This window comes from Tamandua tetradactyla, chromosome 1 (genome assembly GCF_023851605.1).
Source record: "Tamandua tetradactyla isolate mTamTet1 chromosome 1, mTamTet1.pri, whole genome shotgun sequence".
Classification (NCBI taxonomy): domain Eukaryota; kingdom Metazoa; phylum Chordata; class Mammalia; order Pilosa; family Myrmecophagidae; genus Tamandua; species Tamandua tetradactyla.
In genome coordinates, this window is record NC_135327.1 from 13,488,017 (window position 1) to 13,503,978 (window position 15,962).

The 15,962-nt window shown below is 38.3% G+C and overlaps 1 protein-coding gene across 6 annotated transcripts in view; it reads right to left on the bottom strand.

Annotated features, from left to right (window-relative positions):
* The window catches only part of RALGAPB (Ral GTPase activating protein non-catalytic subunit beta), a 107,846-nt gene extending 92,257 nt beyond the window's left edge, over positions 1-15,589 (bottom strand). For 2 of the 6 annotated variants that reach the window (XM_077168774.1, XM_077168744.1), the window contains exons 1-2: positions 14,996-15,289; positions 1,902-2,117 (exon numbers count right to left, since the gene is read on the bottom strand). In XM_077168774.1, coding sequence (XP_077024889.1) covers positions 1,902-2,087 — 186 coding nt within the window. In that variant the 5' untranslated portion in view covers positions 2,088-2,117; positions 14,996-15,289. Of the gene's footprint in view, positions 1-1,901; positions 2,118-11,194; positions 11,487-14,902; positions 15,291-15,458 lie in introns of those variants that run through there. The other 4 variants (XM_077168768.1, XM_077168782.1, XM_077168751.1 and 1 more) reach the window with 4 other exon arrangements.
* Positions 15,590-15,962: the final 373 nt, after the last annotated feature.

Below are 15,962 nucleotides of genomic sequence, written 5' to 3' on the forward strand. Positions count from 1 at the left end.
TATTCTCACTTTATAGATAAGAAAACTGAAGCTTAGCAAGATTAAGCAATTTTCCCAAATCACTAGTTTGTAAATGGTGGAGCTTAAAAGTTAAATCCTGTCTTCTGAATATAAATTTGAAGTTATTATCACTAAATCATTAGCAGCCTTTCCTGGCAAGGGAGGATCTGGGCTGCTGAAAGAAGAAATTCAGTCAGATGCAAGATATTCCTGTGGACAAGATGGAAACACATGTGCCAGAGGACGGTAGAATGGTTGGCATAATAAGTGGTTGAAATATCACAAGAGGCTAATAGCAGGTTAATGTATCAAGACTATTTTGGAAGAAGGTATCCAGTGGCATGCCAAAAGCCCTGCCAAGAACTTGATTTAGGAAAAAAAGAAAAGAAAAGCAGATTATATGCTGAAATTTGTAGATATCACAGAGTTAAAAAGGATAACTAACTTTTTAGATAGAAATTTCAAGATTCAAAAAGACTTCAACAACTTAAAACTAAAATTGAATCTAACAACATAAATACATGTATTAAATAATTTAAACACAAAAATACTTCAGAGGCTAAGAGTAGAAAATATATGATTTAACAATAATAATTGTTAAAGAAGACTATGACAGTATTTTGAAGCTATGACAACTTTGAAATTTGAGTGGAGAGTTAAGGACACAAGAGAAAATTTTAAAAGAAGCTAGAGGTCCCCAGTTACCAGATGAAAGATGAAAGAGAAGAGAGGTTTGGTAATATCGTCACATAATAGTTAAAGTGTATAATTCTATAGGGCACTAGATTTAAGGACTATTCTCTCATATTCTTTTGAAGGTAGGAAAGGAAAATAAAGAAGGGGTGTACCAGAGCACCTCTGTTTACTCACATGCCATCTCTTCACAAGAGAAGGCAAAGGGCTACAGAAACACCAAAGGGAGAGTGTGCCAGGACCCACACCAGTCCTCAGGGTTCTGCTACGGTACTCTAAAGAGACAAAAACGCAGACTGAGAGGCTTTGCCCTTTAGTGACCCATGGCCTAGAGAGGGTTATAAACTGCCTCTAGAGATAAAATCTTTGGTCTTATATCCAAGCCTCATCTTTTCTTCATGAGAAACCAAAAAGTAAGAAAAAACAAAGGGTCTGAGAAACAGCATACAGATTTTGCTAAACCAAAGCCTGAAGGTTTCAAGCAGAGGGGACAAAGTTCTAATCCTGTATATTAACCAGACCTCATACTAGCAAGTTCCAGTATGACTCCATTCTCAGTGCCCCTCCACTACTTCTTCCTGACAACTTAATTTCAGCTCAGTCCCTGAACCCAAAAGCAGAGGCCCAGCTCCAGGCCAAGCCACTGTGATATCCACTTCAAGAGCCTCTTATCTTTAGGGACAGTAGCTACAACCCCAATTCCAACCACCTGGGCTCACAGCCAGAAGGATTTAGCTGTTCTACACATTCTTACAGCTAGAAATCAGGCAAGGGTAAGGAGGGATGGGAATACAAGAAAGCTCAAGCTCAGTAAATACACATAACCTGAAAACTCATCACAAGGTAGGCCTCCAGTCAGGGACCATGTAGATAGAAAAGAAGGCCTTCTAAACACACCTCTGAATGGAAACCAGAAGACTGAGCCTAGAGCCCACCCTACAGGGAAAGGGCCTGACACTTAATTCTCTGTCTGGGGCACTGAGCTCAACTGAAGAATTGGGCCTGGCTAGTAGGAAACCCCAGCAACAAAATGGTATAGCCTATTCCTTGTTATCCCACAAACTCTGAGCCCCAACTCTCAAACCAAATGAGGTTAAAAAGAGATATTACACTGCATTGCACTGAAATCCATAAAAAAAAAACTAAACAAACTCTTCAGTAACAAATTTATATTTTCATATAGTATAATGAAATGAAGCAACACTTACTTCTTTGTCAGTTCTTAACATACTCTCACTCCCAGCCACTGAAGGGGTACCCAAGGCCTGCCCAAGAGGACGGACCACAGCATTGGCCACCTCTCGCCCAACACTCTCAGGATAGCTGTGCAGCACGCTGGTATGGCCCTGATCATTCTGAATCACCAAATGAAGTGACCTCCACTCAGAGTACATGGTGCTGCTAAAGTACTATCCAAACGGCACCTGAAAAGACAAACACAACTCCATGTCAAATTATAATACTGCAAATTAATAAAAATAAGAAAAACACAGTTTTATCCTACATGGCAAGATAAAGGCACTACAATGGAACTGCCTCTAGAAGACTGAGAAGAAAAGATATTGAAATGTTTGGGGAATGTCCCAAAGTAGCCTCAAGGTGAGATGAGGCAGGAAAGTAGGTCCTAGTAGGCAAATGTCTGAGCACATCTTTAAAAGAGCCAATGGAGAACCTGGAGCTGAGCTGGGGTAGATGATTATGCAGGGAAATAAAATGATCAGATTTGGGATGCAAATAATATGACCTTCCTTTCCATGGCTCCAGGATTAAAAAAAAAAAAAAAGACTGGAGAATGGAGTACACTAACTAGAAAAAAAAGACTGCAGAATGGAGTACACTAACTAGAAAAAACTGACTGGAGAATGGAGTACATAAACTAGAAAAGGGAAACAGAGGAAAGCCTTTATTTACTCTAACACACAGATTTTTTAGTCAATAGTTTCTGAACACCTATTATATATTAGAAACATACTCCTGCAATTTCCCACCATCTTCAAATTAGATTTTATTTAGACTTTACAAAATCCTTTGAGAATATTTAATTCCCTGCAGCATTGGCACTCAAATTTCCAGTTGTGAAACACCTGGAAGTCAGTGGTCTTAAGAAAACATGTTAAGAGCTAGCACCTACTGAGCATTTACTACATGCTACTCCTTCATACAATCATCAAAAAAATAAATACAAGAAGGCAGGAGGGGTGAACCAGCAGTAAGCCAAAGAATGGGAAAGGACAGGATCTAATAATTTATGGAAGGGTGGATGCAATGACTATTAAAATTGCCTCTGTTTCCTCAGGATTTACAAGGAATTCTCCAAAGGATATTCTGATGATGCCCTGATGCACTTCCACACATGTAAGAAGAAAAAGGGAAAGCTCTGATAGGGCACCATCTCCCACAACGTCCCACACCATACATTTTTTCTTGCTCTTTAAAAATTAATACACACACATATGCATATATAAACATACATACATATATAGTATACATACTGTACATATAATGTATATACACACCCTATATACACATATGAACAAGACCATAAATGCACAAGAATATTATACTATAGGATGTTTTGTTTTAATGTAGTTCTTCAGCTTTTTCATTATTTGTTAGACTTCATTCTCTGTCCACATAATTTACTTTCCTGGATAGATAATCATGTTAACAACTTAACATTTCCTCCTGTGTTCTGTTCTACTTTAATTCAGTCATAACAGAATAATTTATATACATGTATAACAAACGATAATCTTTTTTATAACATGAGATATACACATTTTCTATATCATGTTTTTCCTATCCAGCAGTACTTCATGAACATCCTTCTAAAATAACTAATATATAATAATGGACTCATTTTAATGGCTGTGTAATAGTCCATGGCATGGATGGGACAATTTATTCAACTAGTCTTCTAATGATGAGCATTTACTCCATTTTCCATTTCTCGTCACTAGGAAATAACAATGCAATATACATCTTGTTTATAAATCCTTAAACCTAGGCCCTTTTATTTCTCTGGTATAAGTTCCCAAGAGTGAAACTGATGGATCAAAGGGGATGTGTATATTAACGTTAATAGGTTTTGCCAGATGTCTTTAGAAAAACAGCTATAACAATTCCCACTTACATAAGGAATGGCTAAAGCCTTTCCTCCCCTTACCCCCATCCCTTGCCAAAATAGTCATTATTCATTTATTTGCCAATTTGAAGGTATGAAATGAAATTGCATTGTTCTAGCCAAATGTATAACTTCTAGGCTTTGAATCCTGGCTAAGGTTTCTCCCTCCCACCTCCTTTTTTTTTTTTAATTAATTTATTTTTTATTTATGATACATAACCACATATAAACACAAACATTCTTATTATATGATTATTCCATTCTTGTTAATCAATAACTCACACTATCATCACATAGTTGTATATTCATCATCATGATCATTTCTTAGAACATCTGCATCAATTCAGAAAAAGTAATAAAAAGAAAACAGAAAAAAATTCATACATACCATACCCCTTACCCCCCCTTCACTGATCACCAGCATTTCAATCTATTAAGTTTATTTTGACATATGTTCCCCCTATTATTTATTTATTTTTAATCCATATGTTTTACTTGTCCAGAGATAAGGTAGACAAAAAGAGCATCAGACGCAAGGCTCTCACAACCACATAGTTACATTGCGACAGCCATGTCATCATACAATTATCTTCAAGAAACATGGCCACCCCTGCCACCTCCCTTACCTGTGTTTTTCAAACTGTGGATCACAGAATAAATTTAACGGATAACACTTTGGTGTTTAATGATACAGAATAGAATATACATTAAGAGCATCACAAACAGTAAAGGCAAACAATGTTCTGTGACACATTTCATTTTATACACGTGCATATGCTCTGGGTCACAATGTAAAAATACATTTTTATATTTTGTATTCTAGATCTTGATTCAAAAGTCTGAAAAACAACTTTATATACAGTCTCCTACATTATCCTATAATATCACTGTTTAAGTCTTCACATTTAAGTTTTATATCTGGAATTATTCCTATATGTAGTGTATGGAAGGTCCAACTTTTCTTCCAGATGTATAGTCATGTATATCAATATCATCTATTTTCTTCCAGATGTATAGTCATATATGTCAACATCATTTATTAAAAATGTCCTTTAAAAAAAAACACATCCTTTTCCACTGACCTAAATACTAACTTTGTCATATATCAAATTTTCATTTATATACAAATCAATTCTGTTCTATTCAACTATTTGTCTAGTTGTCATAATAATTTAGGTGCAGTGTCTTTATAGAATGTTTTGATACCTGGAAAGGAAATCCCCTTTATCTTCACTATTCTTTTTCAAAACTTTCTTGGCATCACCCCCAAGAGAGCCTCTTTTGTTGCTCAGATGTGGTCTCTCTCTCCAGCCAATATGATGAGCAGCCTCACCACCCTCCCCCTCTCTGTGAGGGACATGACTCCCAGGGGTGTGGACTTTCCTGGCAACGTGGGACAAAGATCCCAGAATAAGCTGAGACTCAGCATCAAAGGACTGAGAAAAACCCTAGAATGAGCTGAGAATTAACATCAAGAGACTGAGAGAACCTTCTTGACCAAAAGGGGGAAGAGTAAAATGAGACAAAGTGTCAATGGCTGAGAGATTCCAAACAGAGTCGAGAGGTTATCCTGGAGGTTATTCTTACGCATTAAGTAGATATTACCTTGTTGTTCAAGATGTAGTGGAGAGGCTGGAGGGAATTGCCTGAAAATGTAGAGCTGTGTTCCAGTAGCCATGTTTCTTGATGATGACTGAACAATGATATAGCTTTCACAATGAGACTCTGTGAATGTGAAAACCTTACGTCTGATGCTCCTGTTAGCAACTATAGCAACAGAAGAGTAGAACATATGGAATAAAAATAAATAATAGGGGGAACAAATGTTAAAATAAATTCAGTTTGAAATAGTGGTAAATGAAAGCGAGGGGTAAGGGGTATGGTACATACAGTTTTTTTTTCTCTATTATCATTTTATTTCTTTTTCTGTTGTCTTTTTATTTCTTTTTCTAAATCAATGCAAATGTACTAAGAAATGATGAATATGCAACTATGTGATGATATTAAGAATTACTGATTATATATGTAGAATGGAATGATTTCTAAATGTTTTGTTTGTTAATTTTTTTTAATTAATAAAAAAAGTTAAAAAAAAAACTTTCTTGGCAATTCTCAGGCACTTATTATTTTATATAAAATTTAAGTGATTTTTATCCAATTCAAAAAAAAAGAAAAAAACCCCTGCCAGGATACTAACTGAAATTACTTATGCCACCTTCCCAGCCTCATCTCCTACTGCCACTTTCTTCCACACATCCCAAATTATAACCACAAAGAACTCCTAATGATGGCTCAAATCCACTGAGTTCTTTCATACCCATAAGTCAGTGCCTATGCTACTCCCATTCACTGGAATACCCCACTCTGACCAACTTATGAAGTGCTCATCCTTCAAGTTTCCACTCAAATCCCCTTTTCTTGGTAAAGCTTTTTTTTGACTCATCAAACCACTCCTCCACAACAGTTCTGACTATCTATTACAGGCTAATCACACTGAGCTTCATATTATTCATTAGCTATGTGCAGTTGTTTACACCCATGAGTATCAGTCTTTTTTTGAGTGGGAAATTCAACTTCCCAATCTTTGAAAAGTCCATGGCACATAAATGTTTCAGAATGTCAAGGCTTATTGATAGGAAAAAGGAAGAAGTTAGAAGGTGTTCCCTTTAATCTACTACAGAATGTCCAAAATTTTACATGTACAAATAAAAATTGGAAAATGCTCATTTGTTTTAAACTAGTTATTAATAAAAAGTAGTTGGATGGCTTCCAAATATTCAAGGCGTAAAAAGAAAACACCCATTCCAGGCAACACATTATTGGTGGGAAAAAACGTTTCAAGGCAAGCTACATCTCAAATTCTACTGAACCCATAAACATGTAGGAGCTCTGATTGCAAATGCAGTTTCCCAATCCACCTTCCCAGAAATCACAATTCTGGAGCACTGAGGTAGAACCCGAGAACGTGCATTTTTAAGAAACAACTACCACCCCCTTCGGAAGACAGAACTGTCATTCTTTGATAAATACCATGAAAGAGCAATAAAAATGGGTGTAATAACTTAAGTTCTTCTTAAAAACTTTTCCAATTAAATTAAAAGTGAATGAAATGCTTTCAAGAAACAGTAAAAAGACATAGAAAGTATACAATAAAAAATTGAACTAAAATATTAAAACATATGTGACTGATAAAAGCAGATGCTAAATTTTAATAAAGTACATACATACAGACAAAAAACACTAAGATAAAGTGCATTATAATTACAGGCACATTAAACAAAACAAAGAATAAAAGAAAATAAACACTGGAATCTAAAGAAGAAATAAAAAACACAAAATAAAGCAACTGAGGTATCATTTTGTACTTATTAAACTAGTAAAACAAGTGATAAAAACTCAACTCTTTTTTATTAGGATGTAAGGGCAAAAGGTGACATACTTTAGAGCCTGGAGCAATGATTTTCAATAAGAAAGAACTGCTATGTTGGGGCATTTTGGAAATATTAAGTGCACTTTCAGTTAACACAATAATTGGAGTGTGCCATGGGGTTACAAGCAGGGTCAGAATTCTAGACATCCTGCAACACATGAGAGCCCTACACAATGAACAATTATGCTACATCTCATGTGACTTTTAAATATTTGCCAGAAAACCATTCTATTCTTAATTGTCTAAGCCTAGAAATCTAACTCCATTTTACAAATAAAAAAATACTTTGTGCTATTTTAATACACTTTGAATTTTCCAGTAATAAAATTAATTATGCAAGTCCAGGAAAAATTGTACTTTATTTTGTTAGAACTTTACCACACCAAGAACTGCTCACCATTTCAGAAAAATCACATCATCAATGGCCATGCCACTTGTGGTATCTGAGTTGCTTAAATAACACCCTGGTATTGGGAATACAATCACAGGTACTACATATATACTTATTTAGCCCTTGTTTCAAAATGTCAGAAATAAAGAAAAAATATCATTTATTGTCTTATTTCTCAATTTGTAAGTAGACACAAGCATCTGGCTACCTCATTGTCTCATCTAGTATAGCTCTGCCTAAGCATTTTATTAAAATATTAATTTTATTAGAAAAACAGTAATATTTTTTCATTTTTTTATGGCTAGGAAGTTCCATTGTTTTTTTAAATTCTGTGTGTTGGTAGGTTATCTAAATTGAAATTATCTTAATTTCAATTCAAGATAATGCCGTGATCATTACACCAAGTATTTGTTATTAAAAAGTGGGAGAGGCCAGTACTTTGGTCTGAGAAGTTGGGAACCATGGTCTAGGGACTAAACATGTAATAAATAGTAAAGTGGAGAGAGTGGGTGCTGTGGCAAACCAAGAGAATTCAGGCTCTGTTTAAGGGACACAGCCACTACTCAGTTCTAGCCAAGTATCACCTTGAAGGAATACAGACCTAGTACTGCCAAATAATTCAATTTTTCAAAAGAAGGAGAAAATTTGGGCATTTCTGTGAAGTCTCCCAGTTTTTAAATGTTGGCAAAAAATTCGAATTTTTTAAAAATCCACAATGCAAGCCAAAAAACTCATCTGTGGGCCAATTTATGCCTCTGATTAAAGATAAAGGCATATGCTGGTTTGGGTAACAGCACAATCTTTGCAAAGGGAGGCAAGGGAAACGTACACTATGGATGAGGTACTGCTGCTTAAGAAAGTCACCCACCCAAATCATTCACCTTTGCTGCAGGAGCAGGACTTATAATCCAACCGTGGAGGTCCTATAATTTCAGTTTGCTTTATTTTTGTTGTTGCTGGGGAAACAAAAGGGAGAGTAGAGTATGGTGTGACAGATTTAGTGGAGTGAGTTCTATTGGGCCCAGTTCTGTCAGTGGCCAGCCAACTTTTAAACATACAATAAGAACCTCCTCTTGCTGTTGTAGTTTAGGCTATCCAAAATAACAAACCCATAGATCTCAGAGATCTCCACTCCTGGGCAAGGATGTCTGGATCTCCGTCGACCTCTCAGGATAACACCATAGAACAATGCTTCCTCTGCTATGTCTTGATCACCGAGCAACCCACTCGCTATGAGGATGTTTGTGACTCTAACCTGTCAATAAATTGTAAGGCACCTCAGGATGATATGCTATTTCTCTAATCATTCACCCATGAGAACATGATTATATTGTCAAAACATGGTAGGAAACATGTAATATTGGGCCCCTTGACCCAGTAATACCACTTACTTCATCATTATAAAACAATTTGATACAAAAATGCAAAAAACGTCCACTGTAGTATCGTACAAAAGATGGGGAAATGGGGATGACTGTCATAAATTAGAGCATATTAACTCCATGTTTATTATATAGCTATGGAATACTGAGATTACATAGAAGCATAAAAAACATACAGGAGAGTGGTTAAGAGTGAGGGCTCTGGATCTTGACTTCTTAGGTTCAAATACCAAGTTTACCATCTGTAAGCTGTGTAACCCTGTAAAAGTTTTTTACCGGGCGGGCCACGGTGGCTCAGAAGGCATGCCTGCCTTGCCAGAGGACCCGGGTTTGATTCCTGGTGCTGCCGATCAAAAAAAAAAAAAAAGTTTTTTTACCTCTGACTCAGTATCTTCATTTGTAAAATGGAGATAATAGCACCTACTTCACTGTAATTGTAGTGATTAAAGAATCAATATATTTAAGACGTTTAGAACATGCCTTAGTCCAAGTAAGCAATCAATAAATAATAGCTATTAAATGGAGGGAGAAAAACATATATGTGACTAAGTAAAAATGTACAACTAAATAAAAATATATATATGCCTAAAGATTAAAGGAATCACAGAGAAATACAAGCAATTTTAACTAAGTGGTAGATCTATTGTAGATAATTTGATATAACAAGTTTTTGTTAATAAATCTCATGTCATAGAACTGATAAGTATGTCAGCACCCTAACTATACATATGAACATTCAGCCACTAGTAGGAACCCACCAATAAATGGACTTACTCAACATGGAGCATAAGAACTGGACATTGGAAGAAGATTATAATTTTGACTTTTTTTTTTTAACATGGGCAGGCACCAGGAATCAAACCCGGGTCCTCTGGCATGGCAGGCAAGCATTCTTGCCTGCTGAGCCACCGTGGCCCAGAAGATTATAATTTTGATAGAGACAAGAAGAGTTGGATAAAAGGAAGAGGAAGAAGAGGCAGGTGGAGGAAGAAAGAAAAATATATGAGAGGAAGGACAAGCTTCAAGTAGCAAAAAACAGCACTAGAAACTAGAAACCCAGAGTGGCAGAGGAGAGGAGGTTATATGTAGAAGGAAATAAAGCTTCAAAGATAAGCAGCGACCAACTATAAAGGACTCAAGTGCTAGGATGGGAGATATGTAATTCAATGAACACTAGAGTCAGGACATGAGAAAGTTTAACTTTAAAATAGGAATGCTACACCAGGAACTGAATTTCTATTTATTTGATGGAAATGTCCATGACAGAATAAAAAAGAGAAGAGCTTAGGCAACAGAAGAGCAAATTTCAGTATGGCTAATATACTGGTGATGGAGGAAGGAAGACTGGGCACTGCAATAAACTAAGAAGACATGGAACTGAAGTCAGATAATTAAGAGCTTTGGCTGCTATGTTAAAATGATCCTATGCATCTCCTCCCCACACAGGTTCTGGCTACTATCAACCTGAACTGCTAACAGAGAAGCCTCCATCTTCGATGTTTGCAAAGTAAATATGATAGAGGAAGGGGCAAGAAGATAGTACTCCTCTCCAGCAACCTGATTTTCCTTCCTAACTGTACATGTACTTATTTTCAAGGTATTCTCTCTGGACATCTCTTATTATCAGGTGACTGTGTTCTGAGTAACAGTTTATGCCTTGGAAAGATACCACTGAAGAATAACGTGCAGGTTTGGTCAAATTACCAAAATGATCAAAACAATAGTGGGTGTTCCAGTTCTAAGACCACAGCCCGACACTAATTCAAACAATTGATTCAACCAGTATTTATTACATCTTCTACGTACCAGGCACAGGGAATACATCATCAACCTTGTTCCCGAGGAGCTTTATGTCTAATTATAGAGAACAATTTTTATAAATTTCATAAAGTAAATCCAGACATCAGTTATTTCACTCAACAAACATTTATTAAACACCTATTGTGTGTCAGGTATTGTCCGAAGATTTGTGTGTGCAGACATAAACAGGACACAATGGCTGTCCAAAACAAGGTTTCAAAGTGAGGAAGGCATGAGAAATCAATTATGATACCAGAACACAGTAGTAAACATAAGTGAAGGCAGTATAATACAATAGAAAACCACTTGAGATTTTTTTTATAACAACATTCCTTTGTATAATTGGTCATGTTCAAAGAGCTTTGATATCTTACCTCATTTTATTTCAGTAACAAGCCTGGAAGGTTAAGTAAGATAGATGTCACTAGCCATATTTTCCAGGTGAGGAAACAAGGTAAGGCTATGACTTGCTCAGGGTCACATCAGTAATAGTAGAGCTGGGACAAGAAAATCTATTTTTGCCTCGAAGTCCAATGTTCTTTCCTTTTGTCCTGACTCCATCGCTTACCATGGGACCTTGGACAAGTCAATTGGTATTTCTTTGTCATAGTTTCCTCATCTGTAAAACAGGAAGAATACTTGCCGTGCCTATCTAAGGTAACTTGGGACAAGGATAAATAAAGCAATATATTTCAAGATGTACAAATTCAAGGTCCCTGTTAAAAGGCATGCTTTGTTTCTCTTAAGAAAAATAGGGGAAACAAATGTTAAAATAGATTTAGTTTGAAATGCTAGTGATCAATGAAAGGGATCAGTAAGGGGTATGGCCTGTAAAATTTTTTTTTTCTGTTTGTTATATTTTTCTGTTGTTTTTTTATTTCTTTTTCTGAATTGATGCTAATGTTCTGGGAAATGATCATGATGATGAATACGCAACTATGTGATGATATTGTGAACTGCTGAGTGTATATGTTGGGAATGTTTGTTTCTTGTAATTTTTTTTAATTAATAAAATTTAAAAAAAAAGAAGAAAGAAAAATAGGTACAGTGTGCCAAAACACTGAGTAAATAAATGAACAAGGCTAGATTTTTAAGGCACACAGGTGCACTCAAGGTCATCCATACAAATTTACAACTGATAAAGCAAAAGGATCATTGTTCAGATTCCTGTGGTCATTCCACTGACCCCACCAGGCAAACATCAATCGAGTTTGGCTAAAAGGAGTGTTATCACCTATGTATCAGATCATAGCAGTTACAGATTCAATCAAACACCTGAATTATAATAAAGATAGACAAAACATTGCCTACATTTCTCCCTAAACGTGGAAACAGCTGTTTTTTTCCTTAATCCACCCCCAAAAATATGAATACCCTGCGTCTGTCACCCACCTGTACTACCACAGTTCTCACTGTTTATACTTTAAACTGTTCTGTCCAACAGAGTGGCCTTAACTACCTGCAACTATTTACACTTAAATTTAATTAAAAACTCAGTTCCTCACTTATACTAATCAATTTCAAGAGCTCAACAGCTTCATGTAGCTAATGGCTAACATACTGAACAACACAGATATAGAACAGTTACATCTTTACAGAAAATTCTATTGGACAGAGCTGCCTTAGAACCTCTAATTTTATTATAACCCTGACTAGACAATGAACTTCTTGGGGGAAGGGGCTGTTCTTATTTAACTTATCTCCAGTTTATGTAGCCAAGTAGGTGTCACACAGCAAGCATTCACTGCAAATTTAATTTAATATCTCAAACCTAGCAGATTACTGCTGGCCTACTTTCCACCACAACACATACACAACAACAAATAAAACATCCTCATACCCTGGGGAAAGAAGAGATACTGTATTCAGAGGGAAGAGGCCTGCTTTCTAGTACTGGATGTCTAGAAGCCAAACATGTACCCTTGGGCATGTTACCTACTTTATTCATCTATAAAAAGTTAGAATTAAACTTCATGTACCTTAATTCTACAACTTTAATCAACTTATACCAAAAGAAGTCATATATCCTGTCTAAAAGGCATCTGCACACCTCAAGGAATATACCTGGTAACACTGACAAATTCCTCAAGTTCAAGAGAATTCATTTCTAGGTATCAGGTTATCATGATTGGGGCACTTTTGGTCTTTAACTGAGAAGGCGGTATTTTTTACCTTTTCTCTGGGGAATGACTAGAGATTTAAGCCTCAGACTTACAGACTGAGTTTCTTCCATGTGCGGAGGCTAGAACTAGATACTCTTAACTATATTTGATCAGAGAAACAAGGACAAGTTTCTTGAGTGTCTGAATTAAACATGAATTGTTAAATGGCAATTCAGGCATTCTGCAATAAAAACTACGTCTGTCGATTCCTCAAACATCTAGGTGTTAATCTTCATTAAATACTTCTTATGTCATCTCTCCTAGTGAAAAGGATGAACTATTACCAATACCAACCCCATCTAATAGTAGTTACTAAGTGCCAACAAGGCTAAACGCTATTCATTTAGTGGAAGACAACGAAATGCTTTTTTGGACAATGAAGTGGAGATCCCATGCAGAGCAAAAGGGCAATAAAAAGGCTTCACACTACAAAAGGGCACTTTAAACATAAAACTCTTACAGAGCATACTAGCCAAAGAGTGATTACATGGGCCTCATTTTAAAAATTTGTGAGCCTCTTGTGATAATTCTTCTATCAAATAATAATCAAAACACGTTGAAAGCATCTGGTTAGTCCTACACAGTGCCTTACCAGTAATAAGAATTCAGTATTTGTTCAACTGCTGGATGGATAAATAAACTAGTAACCTACCCAAGAGTACTCCCAAGCAAAAAGAAGGCCAAAATCCTAAAGACTAAGAACTACCAAATACTTCTTACAACAATGGAAATAGAGAAGAATCTGTTCATAGCATGAAGGGTGTGGGCCAGGGACAGAGGCTTCTTGAAGGGACTGTTAGGAATTATGTTAGGAATTAGAGAATAGAAGAAAAAGACATACATAAGAGCAAAAGTGTGTGCATTTGGGTGTACTGAGGAGAAAACGTGTAGGACAGTCCAGACAGGGGAACAGCATATGTAAAGAAGACACAGAGGCCCGAGGCACTATACTCATGAGTACTGTGTAATCAGGTAAATTGCAAACCAACAGTTTTGCCTAAGATATATACTTTAGAAAGCCTAGAAAACCTGTAAAAGGTCTCAGAAGTCTTGTAGAGAAATTACTTCCCACCTCCCCAACAGCCTTTCACGAGGTGTAGTCACTGGGCCTAATGACAATATCTTTGGAAGTGGAACACGCCCTTTTAACAAGCTCCCAGGTTATTTTTCTGCACACTTAAGCTGGAGAAACACTGACAAGTCTTTTAGGATGCAGAATGAACTACTGTAACGGTTCCCAAACTTTGCTACACACTCGTATCGCACTGGGATTAAGAACACTGATGTCTGGCTTCCTCGCCTCAGATATTCTGATCTGGGGAGGGACCTGGACATGAGGATCTTTAACACGATTCTAGTGTGCAGCAAAATTGGGGAACCACTGATCTGCCAAGAACCTGGACTCTGGAAACAGACTGCCTGGGCCTAGATAACCAGCTATGTGACTTTAACCAGATAAGTCATCTAACTATTCTGGCCTTAGTTGCCTCAGCTGTAAAATGGGGACATAACCCTACTTCACAGAGTGGTTGTGAAGTTTAAGACACGGAGAACATAGTGACCTGGCACAATGCCTGGCGTATAGTAAGCGCGTAATAAGGATTAACTGTTTATTCTTATCACTAACTCTTCATCTGAGCGTCGTTGTGCAAAAGGCAGCATCGTCCCCACAGGGCGGCAGTAACTCGACCTCACTGCTGGACCAAATTCTTCGCCAGAGTTGTCGCGCTCCGCTCCAGTCCCGCCCCGCCCCCTCCCCCAGCAGCCAGGAGAGAGCTGCGCACCGCCGCGGCCGCTACCAGACCCAGTTTGCACAGACCCGACAGAAGCCGCCGACTCCAGGGTCAGGCTTCCCCCGCCTCCCGAGGGTCCCCAGAAAAACGTGGGACTGCGCTTTCGAAGGTCGGGCCCTTGGCGCACCCAGGAAGGAGAAACGAGTCTCGGCCGTCTGGCGCTGCTGGGAGGGGATGAGTAGGGAAGGTCCGGCCGCGGCGGGTCCAGCTGCCCGGTTACCTGAGGCCACGGGCGGGGCCCGCATCGCTGGGGCGGGCGCCACCGCCGCCGGCCGCACTCGGCCTTCTGCCTCACGCGACCTGCGCCATGGCACCGGCGCTTTCGCCGCCCGGGCCGTCCGTCCTCAGGCAGTCGGTCTGTCCCACCCGTCAGTGACTCTCGGAGGGCGCCCGGGGACTAGGAAAGCCAGTCGGCCCGGCAGGCTGAGCTCTACTCAGGGAACTTCCGACTGCCAGGGGCGGCAGCGTTAAATTACTCCCAGAGTCGAAGGGACCACTGCGCGTGCGCACAGCATCCGATCAGCGACTGCTGCGAGTCCGAAGCGGCGGCGTCAAATAATTCCCAAGACAAGGAGCCGGAAGCTGCGCCTGCGCAGCTATCCCAGCTCACCGCGCGGGGCGCATTCCCTCCGCCCTTTCCGGATCAAGTGTAGGGGGAGGAGTGAAGTGACGAGTGTACCTACTTCATCGCAGTATTCCCGGGGAGGCGTTCCACGTACTTCTCTGTGAATCTTACGACAACACAGAATACCTTATTCCAGCGTGGCCGGGGGAAGGGGCTTCTCTACAAGATTCTGGCTGTCACCTAGTTCCAGGACTGTCTCACATCCCACCATTACAGAACTTTTCCGTTGAAACGTTGCCCTTTACCCATTGTGCGCTTATTGCACGGGCACAAGCATTAATTATGATCAGGGCTCTTATACCAGCCCAGGTGTAGGTTACAAGGATGAATCAAACATCAGATTCAGAGCTTCTCATTAAGGAGCTAGGTCTGATATAGGAGATAACATTATTAATGAATAATAATAATAATAGCGAGGGATACCAGATTGAACACCTAAAATATATCTTGTAAACAGGACCACCTTCAATGATTTGGTTGCAATGTCAAACGAGGAAAATAATATTATAAAAGAGGTACAACTCAAGTACCTTGAGAGTGCAAAGGAGGAAGCAGGTTAAGA